Source organism: Oryctolagus cuniculus, chromosome 6, assembly GCF_964237555.1.
Source record: "Oryctolagus cuniculus chromosome 6, mOryCun1.1, whole genome shotgun sequence".
Taxonomy (NCBI): Eukaryota; Metazoa; Chordata; class Mammalia; order Lagomorpha; family Leporidae; genus Oryctolagus; species Oryctolagus cuniculus.
In genome coordinates this window covers 68,556,136-68,581,879 of record NC_091437.1, presented here as the reverse complement: position 1 = coordinate 68,581,879, position 25,744 = coordinate 68,556,136, and the positions used below count along the sequence as shown (strand labels likewise).

Sequence of the window (25,744 nt, the reverse complement as noted above, 5' to 3'; positions counted from 1 at the left end):
CAGGCAAGCCAGCTGGTCACCTCTTTCCTAACCCCACCAGGGCCAGGCACCACGGAGCTACAGACCGGCTGAAACAGCTTAGAAGCGGCCAACGTTACCCAAAGGGAGCACCCCTGATCTTGCCTTTCCCTTAGAAGCCCCTCAGCTCTGGCCTGACGCTTCCCCCTTGCTGCCATCTTCTGCCCTCCCCACCAGCACCTCCGACGGCACTAGGGTCTTTCCCAGCGTGGGGCCTGTCTCCCCGCTTCCTTTCTGTGGCTCCATCTGATTGGCTGCGTCGTCACAGAACACAGAATCAGACAGCAGTGTTCTGAGGATGACATCAACTGATACACGCACAGGGCTCGCAGCAGAGATGCGCTAACGCTCAATTTTATGCTCATGAGCTGGAAAGCAACACCTCCCTGGCTGTGTTGTCATGTTCACTTACCTGTCAATCAGGGGGCCCCCTCCCTGGAAGTACCTCCTCTTACCCAGGACGTGGGGGTGGTACCCCATGAACACTTCATTTTTCTAAGATCATAAAAAACCCAGGTGGAACGGAAGCACTTTCTCCCCTCCTCATGGACTCTGGACGAGCAGAGCCAGGTAGGAAATTCGCCTGTACTTTCCCTGGCCCACGCTCCCTACATAAAGCCCTCATGTGCCTGTGTACACTGCACGCTGCGATTGTGCCTGTGCTAGAATTCTTATTTCAGTAAAAGGCAAGAGTCTGGGAATATTAACCTAGCCCATCACAGCAGCACCTGGCACAAAGTATGCCTTCAAATGTGAACTTATCCCCGCGAGGAGGGAGCCCACCCTTCAATTTCACGTTTTGACCACCAGTTTCTGGGATCCAGTGGGGTTGGGAGTGGGGAGGAGCTGGGACCCGATTGGCTGTAAGGAGAGAAAGACACTTTGAAGAACAAGGCTTCTGGCCATGTCCCAGTCACTGTCTATCCTATAACCAGGAACAAAGCCTCCACCGTGGACATCTAGAACACTGGGTGCTTTTGTCACTTTATTTTCAGTAAGACACACTGATAGATGCTTCTCACACCGGTAACTTTAAGGACCATGATGTATGGCATGTAGGGGGACACACTAGAGCATGAGGGGAGTACCTCGGTCACCCCAAATCCTGGTGCATATAGCAATGATCCTCACATAACAAGCAACAGCCAAGCCTCCCCCACCCGCTGCAGCACAAACTGGTATAAAAATATTAAGTGTAAAAATGTTACCAAAAATATATTTAGCAGAAGGTGGGGTGAGGTGGGGCACCCTCCAGCTGCCGGAGAGGAGAGTAGGGAGCTTTATTCTCCCTGTTGTCCTGCTGCTGACTCCAGGCACACATGGGAGGGGAGACCCAGGTACAAAGGGACTAAGGAAGCGGAGGACAGCAGTGGGGCAGCTGGAGGCTCCATGGCTAAGTGGGTTGAACTGATCTCTCTGCCAAAGGCACTGGGGCTATTCTGTTCCAAGACTGAAGACCAGGCACAGAAATCCGGAAGTCGGGATCTTGCCATCAGCTGCCATTTTGAAAGCTGGGAGTGCAGAGGAAGGTGACAATATAGGGAGGTGCCGCCTGTCTCGGCCAGGCAGAGGTCGGTGCACAGGAGCAGAATCCATCACTGGTCCTGAGGAAGTCCTGGCAGGAGGGGAGGGCTGGAGGAACCGAATTTGAGTGGGAAATTCAGAAAAATGTTTGTCTGGAGTGGTGGTTTTAGTGGCCATTCATGGGTGCCCACAGACATGAAGATGACAATGTCTACCGTGGGATCCCCTACTCAAACCATCCCCCTGGGCACGCCCAACAGCACTGCCCACTGGGGCATTCTCAAGGCTGCCATCTTGGCTCACCTGAGGTCCAGCACCTGCTGATGACCAGATTTGTCATCTTGAGCTGCAGGGCCGAGGTAGGTAACAAATTGCCCCTTCCGGGAGCCCCTGGCTGCCTAGGGATTAACCTGGCCGAGGGTGGGCTGGAGGAAAGCCCTGGAGCTGCTGAGATCTTGTTGATCACTGGCAGGCTGGCTGGCCTAGAGAGCACGACTGGGGAGCTCTTACCTCAGGGTTCACACAATTTGGGGTCTAAGCAAAGGGGATGCTGGGGAAGATCAGACTGCCCCGGTGGGACCAGAACACTTTAGATTAGAAAACCACAGCACAGCACCCAGGCAGCGTGGATTCCCTTAGTCAAAGCTGCCGGTCATCCAGAGCATAATAAAGCCACTGCCCAGCCACACACTATTCTCATAAATACATTCAGGTCCGTGCAGATCCACCTAACAGACCACTGCCTTGTTTTGTGCCTCCCCACACAGGACAGGTGAACAGGCCTCCCAGGGGTGCCATCTCATGAAGACCAAGCCTAACAGGAGACACCCCCAGGGAAAGATGACAACCTCGGGTGGAAGCTGTCCAACACGACACAGTCCTTGCACTGGAAGACAGCTCTGCCAAGAGGAGGCGGCTCTTAGAACAGCCCCAGGTCTTGGCCTTGGCTCAACTGCAGACACACACCCAGTGGTAGCAGCTCTCCTGCTTCCAACGAATACACAAATACAAAACTAACTCAAGCTTAGAAATTCACTCCTTAGGGACTCAAGCCAAAGGTGGCTTGGGTGGTGGGGAGTGGCGGTCAGGACTTGGAAGCTATTGCAGCAGTGCACATGGCCGCCGGGTTTCCTGTGGAATCTGGGGCTGTCCCAGCAGGTGAGCAGGTGGGGCTCGTGGCAAAGGCAGCCCCAAGTGACCTCTTGAAATGCTGCTTCACACCCATCTGAAGGGGACAAAGTGCCAAGTGCTGATCATGTGATAGGAGCTGCCTGCCCGCACAGGGGACCTGTGCCCAACAGATGCTGAATTTAGAGAACTTGGGCTCTGAAGCTCCTGGAAGCTGCTAGGTCTACGTAACACCCTGGAGTCCAACCTGATACAATGTCCTCTTTAACGGGGAGCTGAGGGGCGGCACTCAGAGGGGCTTGGAGCTCCCCCAGACTGATGGCCGACAGGTCCTCAAACCAGGAACCTGCCTGCCACTCTGCTCCCTGGAATGCTGCTCCTACACTGCTTCTTCCATCTTCATTGCACAGTGTGTTCTGGCCGGCAGCAGCAGAGGCCCCCCTTTCCTCGTGGTGGGCAAGGGGAGCGTGCCCCCAGATGCTGTGTGTGTGTGTGTGTGTGTGTGTGTGTGAAGGCACACAGATGTTATTCTGGGAGTTCTGCTACAAGCACCGAAGGATGAAAACGGGTGAAGGAACCCGCGGGCCTGGTGTTCACTCACAATTCAGGGCATGGGCGCTGGCCCTGCCGAGAATATCACCAAGGGTGCTAGCGCTCACCACTGGACCCAGGGAATTCTTCAACACGCGGCTCACCACGGGCAGAATGGGAGACTCCTGAAGTAGTGGATTCCCTCGATGGAGAGGAAGTGAACCTTTCAGATGCAAAAGCAGAGTCTCAAAGCTCTCTGCTTTCTCATCACTGTAAAATACAGTGATAGAAGCAAGACAAGCACCAGGCTGCAGCAGTTCAGTATCCGGGGAGAAGCAAACGTGCCCTCCTGCAGGGACACAAAGGACCATGCAGTGAGTGGGTCGGAGCACCTACAGAACTGGCCTCAGGGGTGGGTCTCAGTTCTTATGAAACCTGCACACTGGGAAATGGCGAGGCACAGAAGTGGAGGGCCTGGATCATCACCCCTGATGCCAAACACATCCCTGACCTCTGTAGCCTAACCAGCTACAGTACAGAGACGGAGGGGAACAGTTGAACAGGAGAAGCCCCTACTTGAGGTATCACCCCGGGGTTAGGGTCAAGGGAAGGCCTGCAGGAACGGGGTAGGTTAAGGACTTTGATCCAATTTTACGTCCCAGAGAGAGAGGGATAGGGAGAGATCCCAGGTTCTGATGGTTGCATTTGGGAGTGATGTCCAGAATCATGGACTGCGATCAGAACTTCACCGGGCCCCAGGGCTAACACAGTGGAGATAAGGAGCCTGATGCTAACAGGAGCTGCTGTCAGAGGAGGGTCACACCCATCAGATGAACTCAACTGTCCCCAGAAGAGGTAAGGAGCCAGTGGACAGATGGATCAGGAAAACTGACAAAAAGGGTTTGAAACAGGAATGCGGAAGCTAAAGTTAAATAATTCCCGGGCTGCTGCACGGGCCTGAGGAGTGAGGGTAGGGACAGAGCTTCCATTCAGACGTAGCAATTCCCTTCTGTAGGCTAGGCTGGTACAGTGAATGCCTGTGGGCCATTTTTATCTTTTTTTTTTTTTTTTTTTGTCCCTTGCTTCTCGACCTTAATCTTTACACTTTCATAATTTCTCTTAATAGAATGTAAATCTAATAAGCCAACTCTTATGTTGTTGTTAATGAAGCTCTATTTTGGTTCTGATTCTCAGTAATTCAGACTAGTAATCAATAGCACTGCTATTCAATTAAGGCAGTACTATGAAATCAAGAGTGTTTGCTGCTCCTTAAATTCTCAAAGCCCACGAGAGTGCAAAGCTCAGTATAAAAGCCGACCGTGACGTAGGCTTTCCCTGGTTCCCTGACCTGGGTGCTCCCTCGTCCGTTATTTCATCTCTTCAGTCTCTAGGCTCCTCCACGTCACTTCTCCCCAGTGTGATGTCTCTGATGCTGAATGAGGTTTGCAGTCTGGTTGAAGGCCTTCCCACATTTGCTACATTTATAGGGCTTCTCTCCTGTGTGAATCCTCTGATGCTGAGTGAGGTGTGTGCTCCGGATAAAGGCTTTCCCGCAGGTTTTACACTTGTAAGGCTTTTCCCTTGTGTGGATCCTCTTATGCTGGGTAAGGGCCGAGTGGTCACTGAAGGCTTTTCCACATACATTACAGGCGTAAGGCTTTTCGCCGGTGTGAATTCTCTGGTGTTGGGCTAGGGCCGACTGGTCCCGGAAGGCTTTCTCACACAAGCCACATCGGTAAGGCTTCTCTCCAGTGTGGATTTTCCGATGCCGGGCAAAGGATGAATTGTCTCTGAAAGCCTTCCCGCATTCGCTGCATTTGTAAGGTTTCTCTCCGGTATGAATTCTCTGGTGCTCGGTGAGGGAGGAGTTGACCCTGAAGGCCTTGCCACATGCATTGCATTCAAAGGGCTTCTCTCCGGTGTGAATTCTCTGGTGCTGGAGGAAACTCGTGCTCTGATTGAAGGCTTTGCCACACTCGTTACACTTATAGGGTTTCTCTCCGCTATGAATGTTCTGGTGCTTTGTAAGATGTGCCCGGCACACAAAGGCCTTTTCACAAACGTTACATTTAAAAGGTTTCTCTCCGGTGTGTATCCTGTGGTGGTGGGAAAGATGGATGTTTCGGATGAAAGCTTTGCCGCACAGGTTGCATTCAAAAGGTTTCTCTCCGGTGTGAATTTTCTGATGGTAGGTCAGCGACGAGCTCACCGAGAAGGCCTTGCCACACTCCTTACATTCGTAAGGTTTCTCACCAGTGTGGATCCTCTGGTGGTGGATGAGGTGTGTGCTCTGGTGGAAGGCCTTGCCGCATTCTCTGCACTCATAGCGCTTCTCTTTCGTGTAGGCTTTCTGATGGCTGCTCAGGTTCTCACTGTGAGTTTTCTGGTGTTTGTTAAGGGCTGAGCTCCTGGAGAAGCCCTTCCCACACTCACTACACTCAAAGGCTTTTTTGCTAGGTTGAAATCCCTGCCTCTGGACAGGAGATGAGCTCAGGGCACGGCCCTTGCCAGGTTCACCGCGACCCTGCTCGCTAGCCCCAGCAGGGGTGTTCTGCTGAGCGAGCGCCACCTGGCGTTCCCGGCACTGCCATCCGCGGACGCAGCTCCAGCGTCCGCCGCTAGCGCCTCGCTCCTTCCCTGCCCACTGATGCAATTCTTCGGGAACGTCTGCTTTCAGAGTAAATTTCTTTTTCACAGGCAGAGTCATCCCGTCTGAAAGAAATTAAAAACAAAAATGTTGGTTTTATCCCCAGAGAGAAGAGGGGCCTGTTAAAATGCTAGCAAAGGGGTAACAGCTCTGCAGATTCCCTGACAGGCAAAGGGGAAAGACGGGAACAGAGGACCGTGGCGGGGGCTGAGCTAACATTTAACGTACAAGGCAGGAGGGAGGGCTCAGGAGCTTGCCAAGGCTCAGCAGTCACAGGCCCGGGTGGGAGTGCTGAATGTAGCTCACTTTCTTTGTGATCAGAAAGAAATGGCCGGCGCCGCGGCTCACTAGGCTAATCCTCCACCTTGCGGCGCCGGCACATCGGGTTCTAGTCCCGGTCGGGGCGCCGGATTCTGTCCCGGTTGCCCCTCTTCCAGGCCAGCCCTCTGCTGTGGCCAGGGAGTGCAGTGGAGGATGGCCCAGGTGCTTGGGCCCTGCACCCCATGGGAGACCAGGAAAAGCACCTGGCTCCTGGCTCCTGCCATCGGATCAGCGCGGTGCGCCGGCTGCAGCGCGCCGGCCGCGGCGGCCATCGGAGGGTGAACCAACGGCAAAGGAAGACCTTTCTCTCTGTCTCTCTCTCACTGTCCACTCTGCCTGTCAAAAAAAAAAAAAAAAAAGAAAGAAAAAGAAATTACATGACCTCCTCAGACTACAAGCCAGACTGAGATCACAACATGCTAAGCGATAAGGAAAAAAACAGCTATTTCCTGTCCACTCTGGTCATAAGATCTTTAAAACAACTGGCATGTGGCCTTTTGAAATCAGAGGCCCACATTTAGTAGGGGGGAAAAAAACAGTAACTGCTACAACAAGGCATTTTATTTTTTATGGACTCAACTGAGCATTCAGATGATAGTAAAAAATCACATCGCTGTATAGGCTGTGTCACACTCATCCTACTACTTGTGACATCCACACATGGAGCATATACTGTGATGCACAAGCATGAGCGAAAACAGAACATCAAAAACAGAGCGGTGAGGCTGCCAGGCCGACTCCAGCAAGTACACCAGAAATGGGCGTCTCCACTATGATGACAGCCACAAAATCATTTTCTCCCCAGGTGGAAATTCCACACTTATTCAACAACGTCCTCACTTGGTTTCAGGAGGGCCCGCATATTAACCTAGTAGAGTTCTGGCTTGCAGGTTAATTTCCCCTTTGCATTTGGGACTATCCACCTTTTCTATATATTTTTTAAAGATTTATTTATTTATTTATTTATTTGAAAGGTAGAGTTATAGAGAGAAAGAAGATCTTCCATCTGTTGGTTCACTTCCCACATGGCTGCAATGGCCCAGGATGGGCCAGGCTGAGACCAGGAGCTCAGAACTCCATTCCTGTCTCTCATGTAGGCGCAGGGGCCCAAAGACTTGGGCAATCTTCTGCTGCTTTCTCTGGCACATTAGCAGGCAACTGGATAGGAAGTAGTATAGCCAGGACTCAAACCAAGGGCCAAATGGGATGCTGGTGTTCCAGGTCACAGCTTAGCCCACGGTGCTACAATGCCGGCCCCACTATCTACCTTTTCATTTACCTCTATTTAAGACTTTGTACTAAGAAATGATTGCTCAGAACTAGGTACTAAATGCAGATGATGCCAGGGTTCGTGTTAAATCCTGATAGAAAAAGCCTTCCTCATCCCTTTCCCACCCACTCCAGGAACTCTTCTAGAAAGAGCTACAATAAAAATCACATACCTCTTCACTTACTGGGAAAGAAAGACACAAACTCTATTAGGCTCAGACTAATATATCCTTGCTCAAAACAAAGAATGATCAAGGTTAAAAAGCAGTATTGTCAAACCTTAAAATATTAAGGACTGACTTTTGCTTCTAAACAAAATATAGTAGCCTATGGTAGACTGACATTTCTACAGAAATCAACTAGAAAATTTGAACTGAAAAAAAAAAAAAATCTGTTTGAAGGCAGACTTTATAGTCTAAGATCTGGGAGAGCAGAGACACAGGGGTGGTCCCAATGCTTAGTTGTTTTTTTCCTTGGAGAACTGTTGGTTACTTAAGCTTCTCAGGGCAGAAGACTAAAGTTAAACAGAAACCTGGGATTTTCTATAGTCTTTTGTTATTATGGAACCCCAAATTGGAGCTCAGGACCTTCCCTGGGGGAAGGGTCACAGGACACTTGAGGAGGTGTTAGCTGGGACCCTGGCAGAGTTGTAATCTAGCAGTAAAGAAAACAAGAAGTTAGCAAAGCTTCACAAACACCAGGACCCAGCCTCCAGCTCCAGTGGTGCCTGGATCGATTGATACAGTGCACTTGTACCCTTGGATCTTCCCTGGAGGGAATGCACAACACCCAGAGCACCTGCACTGCTTCACACTTCTCATCAGAGAAGCCAGGAAAGAAAATCAAACCAAACCAAACAAACAAAACATCAAAGAATTAGGCATTCTAAGAAACTGAAAGAAGAGAAGAATAAGACAACAAGAAAAGAACCACAGGACCGAGATGCCAGAGTTGTCAGAGACATTGAAATAACTGTGATCAATATAGTCAAGAAAACAGTTAAGAATGAGAATTACAATGGAGAATTGGAACAAAAAGTAAAATGGAAACTCTAGAACTGAAAACTATAGTAATTGAAATTTGAACACAATAGCTAGATTAACAGTATATTGCACATGACAGAAGAAAGGAATAGTTAACTAGAAAAATTCAGGCACAGAAGCAGAAAATACCTATGTGTTATGGTCTGAGTATGTCTCCCAAAGTTCATGTATCAGAAACTCACTCCCTAAATCCATCTGTTGATGAAATTTAGAGGGGGGGCCTTTGGGATGAATTGGAATTAGAGGAGGTCATGGGGGAGTGGGGGCTAAATAATGGCAACAGTGCCTTTGTAAGAGGGAGAAAGGCCTGTAACACACTTGCTGTCTGCTCACGCTACCCTCCCCCACATGATGAGGCAGCACAAAGCTCCTCACCACACGCCAAGAAGGCACCAGCTCCATGCTGCTGGATCCAGATTCCAGTACCATGAGCCAAATACATTTATTTTCTTTATAAACTACCCAGTCTGTGATGTAGCAACACAAAACAAAGACCATTTCTAAACTAAGCAATACATTTCTAAATAAATAACTGACAGATCAAAGAAGAAATCCAACAAGAGCTAGAAAGTATTTTAAGCTAAATAATACAAATGTGAAGTGGAATTCACAGGCTGCAGCTAAAGCCACATACAGAAAACAATATACATACACATTGATTATCAATCTCAAGAAATTAGAAAAATTTTAAGTTAAACAAATGGCAAAATCAAAGAAATAAAAAAACAATTTAATAAAAATTCTAAGACCCTAGCACATAGTATCAACAGCAAGAATGTCAATGAGGGGTCAGTGCCGTGGCATAGTGCGTTACATTGCTACCTGCTGCACTGGCATTCAATATGGGCACCAGTTCATGTCCCACTTCAGATTCAGCTGCCCCACTTCAGATCCAGCTCCCTGCTAATGTGCCTGGGAAAGCAGTGGAGGATGACCTAAGTGTGTTGGCCCCTGCCACCCACATAGGAGACCTGGAAGAAACTCCTGGTTCCTGGCTTCAGCCTGACCCAGGCCCTGTTCTTGTGGCCATATGGGGAGTACGTCAGCTCATAGAAGACCTCTCTCTGTCCCTCCCTCTCACTCTGTAACTCTGACTTTCAAATAAATAAATAAATCTTTATTTAAAAAAATGAATGTCGGGGCCGGTGCCGTGGCTCACTTCGTTAATCCTCCACCTGTGGCATCGGCATCCCATATGGGTGCCAGGTTCTAGTTCCAGTTGCTCCTCTTTCAATCTAGCTCTCTGCTGTGACCCAGGAGGGCAGTGGATGATGGCCCAAGTGCTTGGGCCCCTGCACCCACATTGGAGACCAGGAAGAAGCACTGGGCTCCTGGCTTCGGATCAGCGCAGCGCCAGCCGTGTTGGCCATTTGGGGAATGAACCAACGGAAGGAAGACCTTTCACTCTGTCTCTCTTTCTCACTGTCTATAACTCTACCTGTCAAATAAATAAAAAGAATGTCAACGGAGACATCATGACATATTCCACAAAGATATATAAGATAATAAGAACATAGAGAAGAGCTGGCATTTAAGCCACTGTGCTGGTTCGAGTTCCTGCTACTCCACATTCAATCCAGCTCCCTGCTAATGTGCATGAGGAAAGCAATGGAGGATGGCCCAAGTGCTTGGGCCCCTGCTACCCATGTGGGAGATCTAGAAGAAGCTCCTGACTCCTGGCTTCAGCCTAGCCCAATGCAGCCATGTGGGGAGTAAACCAGCATATGGAAGATCTCTCTCCCTCTCTCTCTGTCTGTAACTCACTCTCTCTCCAATAAATAAACAAAAACTACACCAAACATTACAGTTAATCATAAAATACTGAAAACATTCCCTGAGATTGGGATGGAATAAGCATTTCTGCTATCATTATTTCTATTCAACTCTGCACTAGAAGTCTAACCAACACAAGATAAAGAAGGAAAAACAAATAATTTGAAAGGAAGACATTAAAATAAAGTCATTGTTCTCAAATGACATGCATGTATTCAGAGAAAAATGCAAAACACAGACAATCTAAGAGTCCTAACAAGGGAATTTAGTGAAGTTGTCAGATACAAGGTCAATCCAACAGTGTATTTATGAGAGGTCCTCATATAACTCAAGGAAGGAACAATACATGGATTTCAAACCTCTCTTGCACCAAAATAAACTTACATTTTAATCCCATTTTTCCACAAATATTTTGAAGCCCCTGCATACATACCAGCAACAAATAATAGGAAAATGAAACTTTCCAGGAATAATAATCGCACCAAAAAACAAATACTTAGAAGTAAATACAACATAATGAAAGATGTGCAAGAACTGTCTATCTCAAACTACAAAATAAGCCGGCGCCGTGGCTCAATAGGCTAATCCTCCACCTTGCGGCGCCGGCACACCGGGTTCTAGTCCAGGTTGGGGTGCCGGATTCTGTCCCGGTTGCCCCTCTTCCAGGCCAACTCTCTGCTATGGCCAGGGAGTGCAGTGGAGGATGGCCCAGGTGCTTGGGCCCTGCACCCCATGGGAGACCAGGAAAAGCACCTGGATCCTGGCTCCTGCCATCGGATCAGCGCGGTGCGCCGGCTGCAGCGGCGGCCATCGGAGGGTGAACCAACGGCAAAGGAAGACCTTTCTCTCTCTGTCTCTCTCTCTCACTGTCCACTCTGCCTGTCAAAAATTAAAAAAAAAAAAAAAAAAAAAAAAACTACAAAATATTTCAGAGAAATTAAAGAAAACTTGAAAAATATGGAGGTATACTATGTTCATGCAATGGAATGCTCTCATTTCCCCCACAGTTAATCTAGGGATTAATATTTGAGCCAGTGTCTGTCAAAATCCCAGCAGGAATTTTGTGGACACTGAATAGCCAATTCTAAAATCCTAAAAGCCAAGAAAAGAAAAAGGTCAGAGGGCTTACATCAGCAAGTACAAGACTCATTATAACACTAGGGTAATTAAAAACCATTGTATTGGCACAGATTAGGCAAAAAGAATGAAACAGATTAGAGTCTAGAAGCAGACATGTACACAAAGAGACCAATGGAATAGACTAGAGAACCCAGAATCAGACTCAGGCACATGTAGTCACCTTTGTATGACAAAGATGACAGTATGGGTACAGTGGAGGAAAGATGGTCTTAAAATGAAAAATCCTGGGTCAGCTGGATACCCATATGGAAAATCAAGTAAAAAATCTTCCATGTGTATTAAAGACCCATATGTGAAGGAAAAAAATAATAAATCTGCTAAAGGAAGACTCAGAAGATCTTGATGGTCTTAGAGTTTTTTTTAAGAAAGACACAACACAAGCACTAACCTCACAAGAAAAACAAACAAACAAACAAAAAACACCCTGATGACCTGAACTGACCTGGGAATTCAGGACCTCTGTTTACCAGTTGACACCATTACCCAGAGAAACATTATTTGCCATACATCTATCTGACAGAGAACTCAAATCTCAACTATGCAATCCTATAAAGCAACCAGAAAAGATGCAACAACTAACTAGAAACCGTGAGAAATATCTACAGATATTTTATAAGTTAGGGTATTTGAAGGATAATAAATAAAAATCAATAAAATAAAATAAAAATAAAAGACGATCAACTTGACCAGTCCATACATCTTCTAGAATGCTGAACAGTTGTTTTACAATGACAATACTGAGTGCATAAGAGGATATGGAATCTTCATATTCTGTTCACTGGAATGTGACCACTTCAGAAAACAATTTGGCTATATCTAGTAAAGACAGATCCATGCTCAAGAAAAATGTGACCCTGTGTGAGTATGTGTGTGTGTGTGTTCTCTATAAGTTATACAAGAAATGTTCATAGCAGTACTATTCATAATAGCTCCAAGCTAGAAAGAAAACAAATATCTAACAATAGTAGAACATACAATAGTGATAGATATGTATGGCAAACATTGCTACACATAATATGAATGCATCTCTAGCATCACATACTGCTAAAAGAAACCAGACACAAAAGGGCATATACTGATTCTATTTATACAAAATTTTAAAACAGGCAAAACAAATCTATGACTGTTACCTTTGGGACAAAATCTAAGAGGAGGCTGAGGCTATCAAGGTGCTGGTTCACATTCAGCTTCTTGTGGATGCTGATTACACAGAGGTGTTCATCCTGTGAAAACGCACTGCATTGTGCATTTGTCATTTACATACTCTTCTATATTAGGTATTAGCTTTAAAAGTCTGGGAGTGGGGACACTGAGCATTTAATCCAATGATTAAGGCACCAGCATCCCACTCTTGGGTTTGGTAGCTGGTGCCAGCTCCTGACTCCAGCTTCCTGCTAATGTGCATTCCAGGGGCAGCAGTGACAGCTCAAATAACTAGGTTCCAGACACCCACATGGGAGGCCTGGATTGAGCTCCAGCTTAGGTCCAGACCCAGTCCCAGCCATTGTGGACATTTAGGGGAGAAAACCAGTGGATGGGCGCTTTCTCTCTATTTGTCTTTCTGCCTCTTGAATAAACAAAAGTTTAAAATAAATAGTTTTATATGATGGAGATGGCTTTCAAAAATAATTAAAAAACCATCAATTTCTAATTTTCTTTTCTATCAGCTGTTAGATATTTCAGTCTATTACAGCCTTTTCTTGATTGTGCTAATGAAAATATCATCTACAGATAAAAGAATATTTGCTTCCAAATTTAAAATAATTTAAAAATTATTTGAGACATACACACACACAGAGAGAGAGAGAGAGAGAGACCGACCGACCGACCGACCTTCCATCCAGCAGACCAGGCTGAAACTGGAAACAGGAACTCAACAGAGATCTCCTGCAGGAGTGAAAGGGACCCAACCACTTGAGTCATCAGCTGCTGCCTCCAAAGTATATACCAGTAGAAAGATGAAACCACAAGTGGAGCCAGGACCCCAACCCAGTCACTGACATGGGATGCAGGTATCCCTCCCAAGAGGCATCTCAACTGCTAGGCCCAATGCCCAACCCAACTTTTGTTCAACTGTTTCATATTCCACAACAACACTCATCCATCACAGTGAGTCTATCCAAAGGGGACTCAAATCATCCCACGGAAAGCTAGCTGAGCTATGAGAAAACTGGACTTAGGAAATACTTGGGGAAGTCTTCTTCTACTTCTTTTTTATTTTTTGTTAAAGATGTATTTATTTCTTTGAAAGGCAGAGCTACAGAGAGAGAGAGAGAGAGAGAGACAGAGATAAAGACAGAATAAGATCTTCCATCCGATGATTCACTCCCCAAATGGCTACAACGATCTGAAGCTAAGAGCCAAAGCCTCCTCTGAGTCTCCTTCACGGGTGCAGGGCCCAAGCACTTGGGCCATCTTTTGCTGCTTTCCCAGGCCATTAGCAGAGAGCTGGATTGGAAGTGAAGCAGCCAGGATTTGAACTGGAGCCCACATGGGATGCCAGTGTCACAGGTGGCAACTCCTCCCCCTCTCTTTTTTTTTAAAAGATTTATTTATAACTGTGGTTTGAAACAGAGCATTAATGAATGTTATAAAACCTCTATGCAATGTCATTTAAGAAGTCACACCCAGGGAGGGGCCAAAACCTAAACCAATCTCCTGCTGAGTCAACAAATCCTCAGAGGTGGCAGCACCAAGCACACCTGGAAGAGGAGAGAGCAACAGATAAAGTCAGCAGGACTGGGACCAGTGCTGTGGCATAAAGGGTAAAGCAGCCACCTGCAGTGCTGGCATCTCATATGGGCACCAGTTCAAGTCCCAGCTGCTCTGCTGCCCATCCCACTCTCTGCTATGGCCTGGGAAAGCAGTGGAAGATTGCCCCAGTTCTTGGGCCCCTGCACCCTGGCTTCAGATCAGCCCATCTCCAGCCATTGCAGCCAACTAGGGAATGAACCAACAGATGGAAGACCTCTCTCTCTCTCTGTGCCTATACCTCTCTGTAATTCTGCCTCTCAAATAAATAAATAAATCTTCAAAAAAAAAAAAAAAGTCAGCAGGTTCAAGATCAGGTTACCACCCCCTTGGGCTTCCCACACAGAAGGGCAGGGGGGATTCCCTCTCTCCACTTGCCAAAACATAGGAGGCATCTGCTCTGGACAGAGTGAAACACAGATGTCAGGGCAGATGAGCAGGGGAAGAATCGTGCTGAACACTGAAGCCCAGAGGACTTCAGGCCACCCATTGTCTAACTGCCAGGCAATCAGGGCTCACTAGGAGGCTGGGACGCCTCCAGCAAGAAAAGACACAAAATAAACCAACAGAAAATGGAGTGTATGATGGTGGATAAAAACGTTTTTGAAAATCAGTATCTTTGGAGAATATTCAGAAAAACAAGTGCTCTTGGAAATTGAAAAATGATGAACTCAAATCTCAGTAGAGAACTCCTGCTGTAAACAGTTAGAAAACCGGGCTTGGGGGCGGGGAGGGGGGGGGGGACAACAGGTTTTAGGCACAGCACAAATGGCAGCAAGGAGGGTGCAAAGGGAAGGGGAACAAGACGTGTGGATGCCCCGGGTTAGTCCCTGGAGGGAGATTTCAGACCACTGCACAGGATGAGCACAGAACTCCGGGGTCTCAATGAACTCAGGAGGCAGACAGCAGGGTCTGGGGAAGCCAAAGCAGCTGACATCTGTGGACCATGACCCAAGAGAAGCTGCAGAGAGGCAATTGGAGCTAACAACCATCCCGCAAGCCTGCAGCTGGTCCAGACGACCACTGCTTCTACCAAACACTCAGTGAAGTCACACCAGTTCTATACACATTGTCCCAGAAAACAAAGGGGGGAACTTCCCAATGCATTTGCTGAGGCTAATAATACTGTGATACCAGGAACAAATATGTTATAAGGACAGAAAACCTGGATTAATATTCCTCATGAACACTGGTGTAAAAATCTTGCAAGTTTTCAGAAAGGAAAAAAAATGGTCACAGATGATTAAGAACCAGCAACCTGAAGTTGAGAAAACATTTGAATAATGTCAAAAGTCTGAAGGAAAGGGATTTCTAAGGTGGAATGCTATGTAGTCCGATGATCCCATAGAGTGGCAAGGAGGGAAAAGGCATTTATGGACAAACCAGGTTCCAAAAGTATATTCCCACGCATTCTTGCTTTGGGTGCTCTTTGAAAATGTGTGCCCCAAAAGACGAGAATGAATGGAGATAGAAGTTCGGGGACACAGCACATAGCCTAGGAAGGACCCAGCCCTTAGGAAGGGGTGACAGCTGGGGCTCCTGATGGAGATGCCCCATGTCTGACATCAGAGCAGGTCAGAGGGCTCCAGGAGACAGGAAGACAACTACTAAAGGCTTGAGGTGAAACCCGTGATTGGGACAGACTGCCCTGAGAACCGGTGAGCTCTGAGGGATGTTATCATTTGCCACGCGGGTCACCGATGACTAGGGTTTAAGAACATCAGCATCATAAGTCACCTGTCTAACCAAAACCACGCTACACCTGTGCTGGGAGGCCAGGGCGTGGGAAAGGCAATTAGCATTGAGCTGTAGGGGCAGGGAGGGGTTTGTTCAATCCTCATTCTTTCCAGCAAGAAGTCAGTGATAATTTCAAAATCAAGAGATAGTAATACAACCATGTTCCATGCAGACGCCGGAGCAAATATCTCAAGAAGCAGCTAACAGAAGAGCAAGTGGTTACTTCTAGAGGGAGGAAAGAGGAAGGGCTCCAAGAAGCCAGCACTGTTCATCGAAAACCTTACAGAGCTTCATTAAATCAAGTAATGAAACAGAAAAAACAAACCGAATAAGCTCCAGAAAAGTTGAGGAAAAGAACAGTGAAGAGCAAGACATACTGAAATTAAGATAAAACAGGGGGCCGAAGCTGTGGCAGAGCAGGTTAAGCTTCCGCCTGCAGTGCCGGCATCCCATATGGGCGCTGGTTCGAGTCCCGGCTGCTCCACTTCCAATCCAGCTCTCTGCTATGGCCTGGGAAAGCAGTAGAAGATGGCCCAAGTCCTTGGGCCCCTGCACCCACATGGGAGACCCGGAAGAAGCTTCTGGCTCCTGGCTTCGGATTGGCCAAGCTCTGGCTGTTGTGGCCATTTGGGGAGTGAACCAGTGGATGGAAGACTTCTCTCTCTCTCTGTCTCTCCCCCTCTCTCTCTGTAATTCTTATCTCTCAAATAAATAAATAAATCTTAAAGAAAGAAAAAGGTAAAACAGAAAAGATCAGCAAAGTCAAACATTTATTCATTAAAAACTCTAAAAAAAGACAAATGTGATGAGATTTACACAGAAAAAAAGATTTGAAAGTAAATATTTTAGACATTCACTCTTTTTTTTTTTTTAAAGATTTTATTTAGTTGAAAGACAGAGTTACAGGGAGAGGCAGAGAGCCAGGAGCTTCTTCCAGGTCTCCTACGAGGGTACAGGGGCCTGAGGACTTGGGCCATCTTCTACTGCTATCCCAGGGCATAGCAGAGAGTTGGATCAGAAGTGGAGCAGCCAGGACTAGAACCAGTGTGCATATGGGATGCCAGCACTGCAGGCCAGGGCTTTAACCTGCTGCGCCACAGCGCTGGCCCCCGACATTCACTCTTTCATTCAGCACACACACATGGAGAATTGCTGTGCTGACGATACAAGAGGAAACAAGACAGAGCAAAGAGTACATAAACAGCACCCAGAAAACACCAAGTGTCAGATCACAAAGATGAATCTATGTACTCAGCAAGGTGAGCTACAGACTGGGAGACGTAGAAATTCCCAAATACATGTTTCGAACTCCTGTGGATGACCAGCAGGTAAACTCTCATAGGAAAATGGGCAAATCACAGAATACAAATATAAAGCATATGAAGGGGCCGGAGCTGTGGTTTAGTAAGCTAAGCCTCCACTTGCAGTGCCGGCATCCTGCCAGTTTGTGACCTGGATGCTCCTCTTCCAAACCAGCACTCTGCTTAGTGGCCTGGGACCGCAGTGGAAGATGGTCAAAGTGCTTGGGCCCCTGCACCCACGTGGGAGACCCAGAAGAAGCTCCTGGCTACAGCTACTGTTGCCATTTGGGGAGTGAACCAGTGGATGGAAGACCTCCTCTCTGTCTCTCACTCAGTCTGTAACTCTGCCTCTCAGACAAATAAATCTTTTTTTAAAAAAAGCATATGAAAAGATGTTTGGCCTCACTAGCAATGAAGGAAATGCACATTGAAGCCACAGTGAGATACCAGTTCTCAGGAATGGAATTAATAGGATTTTTAAAAGTCTGACAGTTCGAAATTTTGCCAAGGATGCTGAGAGACAGGGACTTGCATCAACTACTGCTGTAATTTGGAACAACTAATTCGACCAGCAAGTGGGTAATAATATCTAGGAAAGGTGAAAGAGTACATATCCCTAAATCCAGTATTTCTATACACAGGAGCACACCCAAGGAAATACCCAAAGCAAGCCCAGGAATCTAAGGAAATATGTGCAAGAATATTCAGGACAGAGCCAGCGTTGTGGCTCAGTGGGTTAAGCTGCCGCCTGCAATGCTGGTATCCCATACAGGTGGGTGCCGGTTGGAGCTCCAGTTGTTCCGCTTCTGATCCAGCTCCCTGCTATGGCCTGGGAAAGCAGTAGAAGATGGCCTAAGTACTTGGGTCCCTGCACTCACTTGGGGGACCCAGAAGAAGTTCCTGGCTCCTGGCTTTGGATCTGTGCAGCTCTGGCTGTTTCGACTATCTAGGGAGTGAACCAGCAGATGGAAGACCTCTCTCTCTCTCTCTCTGCCTCTGCTTCTCTGTAACTCTGCTTTTCAAATAAATAAATCAATCATAAAAAAAAACCTATATAGGTAAGAGCAAAACATAAGAAATTCTTCCCTAAAAACAGTTTCCCAAATTTAAGGGAAAAACATGCAGATCAAACGGGAAGTGAAAAAGAGGACAAATCATACAATGTTAAAAATAGAAGTGAATACTATACATAGTTATAAATTAATACATTTTACAGCTCAAAAAGGCAGTTAAAGCTAAAGCAGAAACTGTAAACTGACATAACAAAAAAAATCTAGACACTTTAATAAATAAGGAAAAATTATAAAGTTACTGGCAAACCACTCAAATGAAGGGATCAGGTGGTTTTCTTTAAGTCTGCTCAGTGGGCCGGCGCCACGGCTCACTAGGCTAATCCTCCGCCTTGCGGCGCCGGCACACCGGGCTCTAGTCCCTGTCGGGGCACCAGATTCTGTCCTGGTTGCCCCTCTTCCAGGCCAGCTCTCTGCTGTGGCCAGGGAGTACAGTGGAGGATGGCCCAAGTCCTTGGGCCCTGCACCCCATGGGAGACCAGGAGAAGCACCTGGCTCCTGCCTTCAGATCAGCGTGATGCGCTGGCCGCAGCGCGCTGGCCGCGGCGGCCATTGGAGGGTGAACCAACGGCAAAGGAAGATCTTTCTCTCTGTCTCTCTCTCTCACTGTCCACTCTGCCTGTCAAAAAAAAAAAAAAAGTCTGCTCAGTGGACGATTTCTGTGTAATTAAAGGTGTTTTGGAGAAGGGCAGCAAATGCCACAATTGAACAGGTCAGCTGGGTCTCATGCCAGCATTAATATGAAGCCCTACTTGTCACTCAACAATGTTCAATCAGTCCAAACCAGTTAACCACACGGGTCACCCTACCTGATCCGCCTGTTACAAGGACTAAACAGCTCAGCACACACAAATCCCCCACCCCATCACCCAGCCGTGCTGACCACAGGCGCTCTCTCCCTGTTCCACCATCAGACAGAGGAAAGAAAACCCAAAAGGACTTCTCTCACTGTGCTTAAAAATAAGTGTCTCTTCTAAACCAAAAGTCATTAGTGAGGCAGGCATTGTGGCATTGCCAGGTAAACCTGCTGTCTGTGATGCCGGCATCCCATATGGGCACCAGTTCAAGTCCCAGCTGCTCTACTTCCAATCCAGCTCCCTGCTAATGCACTCGGGAAAGCAGCACAGGGTGGCCCAAGTGCTTGGGCCCCTGTCTGTACCCACGTGGAGACCTGGAAGAAGCTCCTGGCTTCAGACTGGCTCAGCCCTGGCCATTGAGGCCACGTGGGGAGTAAACCAGCAGATGGAAGATCTCTCTCTCTCTGTAACTCTGCCTTTCAAATAAATAAAATAAATCTTTAAAAACAAAACAAAACAAAAAAATAAAACACAAGCTGGCATTTTGGCATAGCAGGTTAGGTACTGGTTCATGTGTTAGCCAAGCCACTTCTGATCCAGCTCTCTGCTAGTGGCCTGCGAAGGCAGCAAAGGATGACCAAAGTGCTTGCGCCCTGCACCCACACAGGAGGCTCAGATGAAGCTCCCGGCTCCTGGCTTCTGCCTGGCCCAGCTCTGGCCATTACAGCCATTTGAGGAGTAAACCAGTAGATGGAAGATTGCTCTCTGTCTCTTCCTCTCTCTGTTACTCTTTCAACTACATAAACAAATCTTAAAAAAAAAAAAAAAAAGGGCACAAAAAAAAACAAATGATAGGGTTTAAAAAAAAGAGAGAGATGGTTCTCTAAAAATATATATACGTTTACATACGTGTGTGAGTGTGTGTGTGTGTGTATGTAAATTTTAACAGGGAAGAGGAGAGGATGATAAAACTTAATTTTGAGAATGAAGTAAGACTTCTTTCTATGTCTGTCTGGCTACTGGCTAATGACCTTCATGAACTGGCTCAGAGTCAGCATCTCCCAGCAATCCACAAATAGGATGTGCTACAACCAAGGTGTGGGAAGGGACCTGTGACAGATTGAGCCACGTCTGTTTCTCACGTCATCACCTATACCTGCTAAAAAGTCCTTTTTCATCATCATATTCCTCCCATACACGTGTAGTTAGGAACTGATTTTAATGATGAAAGAATGGGAGATTGAATGATCTAAATAGAAGCTGTTAGTACAGCATAGTAGTGAGACTGTGGATGAATTTATTTGGTTTAACTTCTTTTTTTGATGCAACGTTGCTTGTGTACCACAGAATAAAATATTAAAAACCCCTTAGTTTAATTATAATGTACAGAGTACTTAGAATGTTATGGGAGGGGCTGGCACTGTGGCAATGCAGGTGAAGCCACTGCCTGGGGTGCCAGCATCCCATGTGGGCCAGTTCGAGACCCAGCTGCTCCACTTCCGATACAGCTCTCTGCTATGGCCTGGGAAAGCAATAGGAGATGGCCTAGGTCCTAGGGCCCCTGCACCCTCATGGGAGACCCAGAAGAAGCTCCTGGCTCCTGGCTTCAGATTGGCGCAGCTCCGACCGTTGCAGCCAACTGGGAAGTGAACCAGCGGATGGAGGATCTCTCTCTCTCTCTCTCTCTCTCTGCCTCTCCTTCTCTCTCTGTGTAACTCTGACTTTCAAATAAATAAATAAATCTTAAAAAAAAAAAAAGAATATTATGGGGCTACGTTAAGAAAAGCATTTTTTTGATAACCCAGGTTTGGATTAAGATATTTAAATTCTGTAACAGGTTAGGTCCTAGATATTTCAGGTACAGTTATTTCCTGTAGGCTCTAAGGTCACTAGTTACTATGAGAAATCAGTAACTAAAGGTTTGTGGAAATATTTTATGATCTGCAAAATACCAGCTGCAAGTGAAACTTTATAATGCTTTAAATAAGGCCCTACGCTTTCTAGAATATCATGGGAAGAGGGAAAGACAGAGCCCTGCCCTTCCCCTATGAGACCCAGTGGGCTCCTCCAGATGCGTGACAATCCAAGTGTCGCACTCTCAGTCCCGTCAGCAACAAAAGACACCAAGCATTGTGGGAGGTGTGAGCACCACAACAAGACAGATGACCGACCTGGCCCTCCAGGAGCCACAACCTGGCAGGGTGCCTGGCAGAAGGGAGAGGACAGTCAGATTCTGGTTGAGTGTTCATCCATGTGGGTGAGCTAACATGGAGGCAGGCAAAGAAATGAGCAACGTTTACCTAGAAGAGAGGCTTCACCGAGCATGTGGAAACAGGCTCCTGAGACCGGGAGCTGCTCTGCCGTGGACACTGCAGGGTCAGATCTGACCAGCAGGACACTCAGGCACGGAGGTGAGGGGGAAACCTCTCGGATGACGTGACTGGGGACCCTACTATTCCATGCCAAATGCAGAAAGCAGAGTTATGGAGGAAAGGGTCCTGAGAGGCACCAGCTGCCCCAGCAAATGAGTGCCAGGGTTGAGCAAAGCATGCTGGGACAGAAGTGCCGACAGGGTCCTGAGGGGAACAAGAGATAAAACATGCCCACTTCTCAATGCACAGGCCTGGTGGTTGCTGAGCCTCACGGCCCTCGGCCAGCCGGGTTCCTCCTCCTGCCTTCCCGTGTGTGATTCTTACCAAGACAGAAGCTTCCCGAGCCATCCTCTGGGACCCATTCTTCCCCTTTTCCCAGCTGAGAAAATATGTCTGGCTTGGCTCCTAAGAGTCCTGTTTTCGAAGAAAGAGAAAAAAAAAAAAAAAGCACTATATCAGTTCACGACAGAGGCAAATATCACAAGCGGGAGCCAGAGAGACGGCTCGGGCTGACACGATTCGTTCCTACGCCCCTCTCCCTTTCCAAGGGAGCAGGGATTCGACTTCCAGTCACTCATGCGGAACCTGGTGCACTGGGACTCAAAAGGGGCCTGGGGATGTCACAGAGCAGTGTAGCCTTAAGGACAGCATCCTCGGCTGGCCCGCTGCCAGCCCAGCTTTTGTCCAGCAGCAGTTTAAGGGGCCCAGGGAGAACCCCGCAAGTGCAGGTCTAGGCTCCTAGGCTCCCCGCCTTACCCAGAGAGACCAGGTGGCTGTAGTTCTCCAGCATCACGTCCCGGTAGAGGGTCCTCTGGGCAGGGCTCAGGCGGCCCCACTCTTCCTGGGTGAAGAGCACGGCCACGTCCTTGAATGTCACCAAGCCCTGCAAAAAGCAACGTTGTTCTCACAGACCAGGGGCTACGCTTCACAAGCTTTCTCTGGGACCACCAGCACACAGGGAGCTGCTGCCCCCGGGGGCTGGCTTTGTACCAGGCTTCTTCCTGCTCTGAAGAGACGTAGATGATGGTGGAGATCTTCACGTTGGCTGCTCGTTCAGCCCATCTCCTGCAGGCTGCCCAGTCCTGCTGCCTCCATCCTCATCCAGTATGGCCCCATCCTACTCAGGTCTCCTAACCACTCCTAGGTCACCGGTGAGCACCCATCAAAGCGCTGGCCCATTTCCTGGTGAGTGCTGTCAGGCCCCAGCTGAACTGTTAACTCCAAGAAGGTACATACATTTCTACATGTGCCTTGCCTTCCCAGCATCGAGAACACAGCACCTAAGACAGTTACCTGCTGCATAAGGCCATTGGGGCCAACAACGGCCAGCACTGTCGCTCTGTACAGTGGGACCTCGTGCCCCCCGACTGCCACCCAGCCCCTGGCCTGAAACTCGGAAACAGTCTCCTGGTACCTGAAAGCTAACACGTCAAACTAACTCGTTCTGGTCTTCCCAGCCAGCTCAACGGCCAAGGGAACCAGAGCACTCTGAGAAGAAGGAGAAACAGAGCTCATTATAGAAAGAAAAGGCCTTAGAGAAGGGGCTTTCGAATTATTCCAGACCCCACTTGCATAGCCAGAGTCCAGACTCCTCAGGTATTCTTCCCATAAGCCTTAGCTTACGGTAGTCTGGATTAGGTTTCTGCTGCCTACACCCCAAATGTCGGTACACAAGAAACACTTGCTCAAGTGCAGCCAGGAACCCCTCTGTCCCGGCCCATTGTCCCTGCCTGGACCTCTAGCACCCCTGCATCTCTGATGGATGGACACTTCTAGTATCCATCTGCTGAATGGCAAGCAGATGAAGGCGGCCTGGAAGTGTGAGACAGTGCGTGATCCCGAGTGGACAGGAGAGAAAGGGCAGCCACTGACACTGTGGAGACAGGTTTCACAGAGAAAGCCATGCCTCAGGTGAGTCCCAAAGGACAAGTCCCACAGTGGGAGGACAGGAGCACCCGCCATGTGTGGCTCTGCAGAGCACAGAACCTACACCCGGCTGCTCATCTCTTCCGGTAATTTCTGCCGCACATTCCTGTTCTAGAAAGGTTGAAAGGGTAAGGAATTGGAACACTGTACCCAGCACATCAGCCATCACACTCGAATGAATGCTGTCCCTGTCCGAGTCTGTGCTCTCACTGGAAAGAGGCTGGCACCTCTTTTTAGGAACCACTGGATGGCATTTCAGACCAACCGGGGCTGCAGGCCCAGTTCTACTATTTGCATGACCTTCACAAGTTACTCAGCTCCAGTGTCCATTAGCATGGGCACGACAGGGTGGGAGGGAGCAGCCGGGTCAGGCTCCAGCGGGGGACTGGGCTGGAAGCAAGCCCAAAAGAAAGTGTGAGAGGGAAGCACACCTCCCCTCCCCCAGCCCAGCGACCACCTACTCACCTGGACTGTGGCTGGCAGGTGGCTGACAGCCATTCCTTCCTTGATGAGCCCTCTCGGGGACAGGCCAAGCGCCAGGGAGGAAGGTGTAGAGCTTTGCAGCCAGGGGGCTCCTGGGACTGGCAATGCCTACACACCTGTTGGGAGGGGAGGGCAGGGTCTAAGCTATCACACATGGCCGGGGCAGGTTGTGAGCACCACACCTGACAGTCCCCCCAACCCCGCCCCCCAGGGCGTGGCTGCTCAGCTCTTTGTCCCTACTGATCCCTGACTCTCGGAGTACTCTGCCAGCCACCACTGCCCACCATGCCACTACTGCCCCACTCCCTCTAGCTGGTCCTCCATGTCTTCCCTTCCATACCTCAAGTACAAGGACATCTTGGAGAAAGGCTTGCTCCATTCCCACCCACCCTCTGGCCTTTTCCCTTAGGCTATCTTGAGGAATCCCAAGAACCCCTTCTCCTCTAGGAACAGAGAATAGATCCTTGGAGGGGAGTGGAGGGACAGAAGGGCCATCATTTCTCCTCCAAAAGGAGGCCAGGGCACCAGTGTTGTGACATAGTGGGGGAAGCCGCTGGCTGCAACAGGGACATCGCATATGAGTGCTGGTTAGGGTCCTGGCTACTCAGCCCCTCATCCAGCTCCCTTAGCTAATGGTCTGGGAAAAGCAGCACAAACATGGCCCGAGTACTTGGGCCCCCTGCACTCAGGTGGGAGAGACCAGGAGTTCCCGGCCATTCCTGGCCCAGCCCCCGCCTTGCGGCCATCTGGGGAGTGAATCAGTGGGAGAAGACCTCTCTTGCGCTGTCTCTCTCGCTCTCCTTCTGTGACTCTTTCAAGTAAATGAAACTTTTTTTTCAAACGCCATCTACGCGGACCGCATCTGCAGTACTTAAAACTCCCGGCCTCAGGTATCTCGCTTCCTAGGGCTCGGTTTGGACGACCTGCCGGCTAAAGTGCAAACAAGCAGGCTAATTGAGTTTCTGGCGGGCAGGGATTAGGAATCCTCTTCGCACAACCCCGCACCCCGGCCTCTGCGCTTTGCTGGGCCCTCCGGAGCTGCTGCCGGCTGCACTGCTCTGGCCTCGGCGAGTTCCCCACACAGGACTCCAACCTCGCCGGAGTGCACACGGGATCCCAGAGTCCGCCCCACGACGCTCCGCCGCGGCCTGCCATCCTCCTCCACACGCGCTCAAATTCGGACCCGCAAAGCAAGACACCCACCTCTGGCCGCCCTCCCAACTCCCTTTCTGTTTGCAGTCGAATCTCACAGACACATTCCGGGAAGTTTGCGGCACTCGATGGGCATCCTCCAGAACGGATCACGACCCGGATCTCTTTGGCTCCATCCCTCCCACCCCACCCAGTCCCGTCTCCTGAGGCCCGACCACCCCACGGCCGCTCCCACTCTCCCCCCTGCGGCTCTGGCCCTCGCGCCTGGTCACCACCGAGCTGCCCTTCGCGGAGCCTCCGCCGGCGGCGAGAGATTGCAACCACCACATCGCACTCAGACACAATGAGCTGAAGTCTGCAGCCCGCATCTGAACTGCGCTTGCGCGTTGCCTTGGGATCCGCCGAGCCAAAATCCCAGAAGTCCGCGGGCTGCGGCACTGCTACTTCCAAGACTCTACTGCCCAAAGGGAGCGGCGGCGGCGCGGAGGCGGTGTGCGCCTGCGCAGACGGGCCCCGCCCCGGCGGCTCTGGGTGTTGGACTACACTTCCCAGGGGCCTCAGCGCGGGAGTGTGGCTGTCTCTTGCTCGCTAATCCCCGCGCTAGTATTGGGTTCATTTCTGTTGGGATTTGGGCTAGGTCTCCGCCCCCGTAACTACAGCCCTGGAAAAGTGGGCGGTGGGATAAGGAAGGTTACTCCAGGGCGGCAGGGGACGAGAGCGGATTGGGAAGCGCCCTGGGACAGAACAGGAGGCGACAAGCG

General features: G+C 48.9%; 1 protein-coding gene and 1 long non-coding RNA gene across 3 annotated transcripts; one reads left to right on the top strand and one right to left on the bottom strand.

The window, feature by feature from the left end:
• Positions 1 to 318: 318 nt before the first annotated feature.
• Positions 319 to 2,559, top strand: LOC103352419 (uncharacterized). The gene is made up of 2 exons (XR_519899.3): positions 319 to 588; positions 2,310 to 2,559. It is a non-coding gene; the product is annotated as an uncharacterized lncRNA (long non-coding RNA).
• Positions 2,560 to 4,356: 1,797 nt separating this feature from the next.
• ZNF454 (zinc finger protein 454) lies at positions 4,357 to 25,423 on the bottom strand. 2 transcript variants are annotated; one of them, XM_002721300.5, is made up of 5 exons: positions 25,035 to 25,423; positions 23,814 to 23,947; positions 22,179 to 22,305; positions 21,747 to 21,836; positions 4,357 to 5,913 (listed from the first exon to the last, which is right to left on the bottom strand). In XM_002721300.5, the coding sequence occupies exons 2-5, from the start codon at positions 23,844 to 23,846 to the stop codon at positions 4,604 to 4,606; spliced, it is 1,560 nt and encodes a 519-aa protein (XP_002721346.1). In that variant the 5' UTR covers positions 23,847 to 23,947; positions 25,035 to 25,423; the 3' UTR covers positions 4,357 to 4,603. The 2 variants fall into 2 exon arrangements, with proteins under 2 accessions (XP_002721346.1, XP_051689747.1); XM_051833787.2 differs by lacking the exons at positions 21,747 to 21,836; positions 22,179 to 22,305; positions 23,814 to 23,947; positions 25,035 to 25,423 and adding an exon at positions 12,525 to 12,606.
• Between the last annotated feature and the right edge of the window lie 321 nt (positions 25,424 to 25,744).

Excerpts from the sequence above, each read along its gene's own strand:
- ZNF454 (XM_002721300.5), bottom strand. The coding sequence starts at position 23,846 with ATGGCTGTCAGCCACCTGCCAGCCACAGTCCAG. Across the intron at positions 21,837-22,178 it reads CAGCCACCTGGTCTCTCTGG|GACTCTTAGGAGCCAAGCCA; the intron begins GTAAGGCGGGGA and ends CTTCGAAAACAG. Across the intron at positions 5,914-21,746 it reads CTCGGGAAGCTTCTGTCTTG|ACGGGATGACTCTGCCTGTG; the intron begins GTAAGAATCACA and ends AATTTCTTTCAG.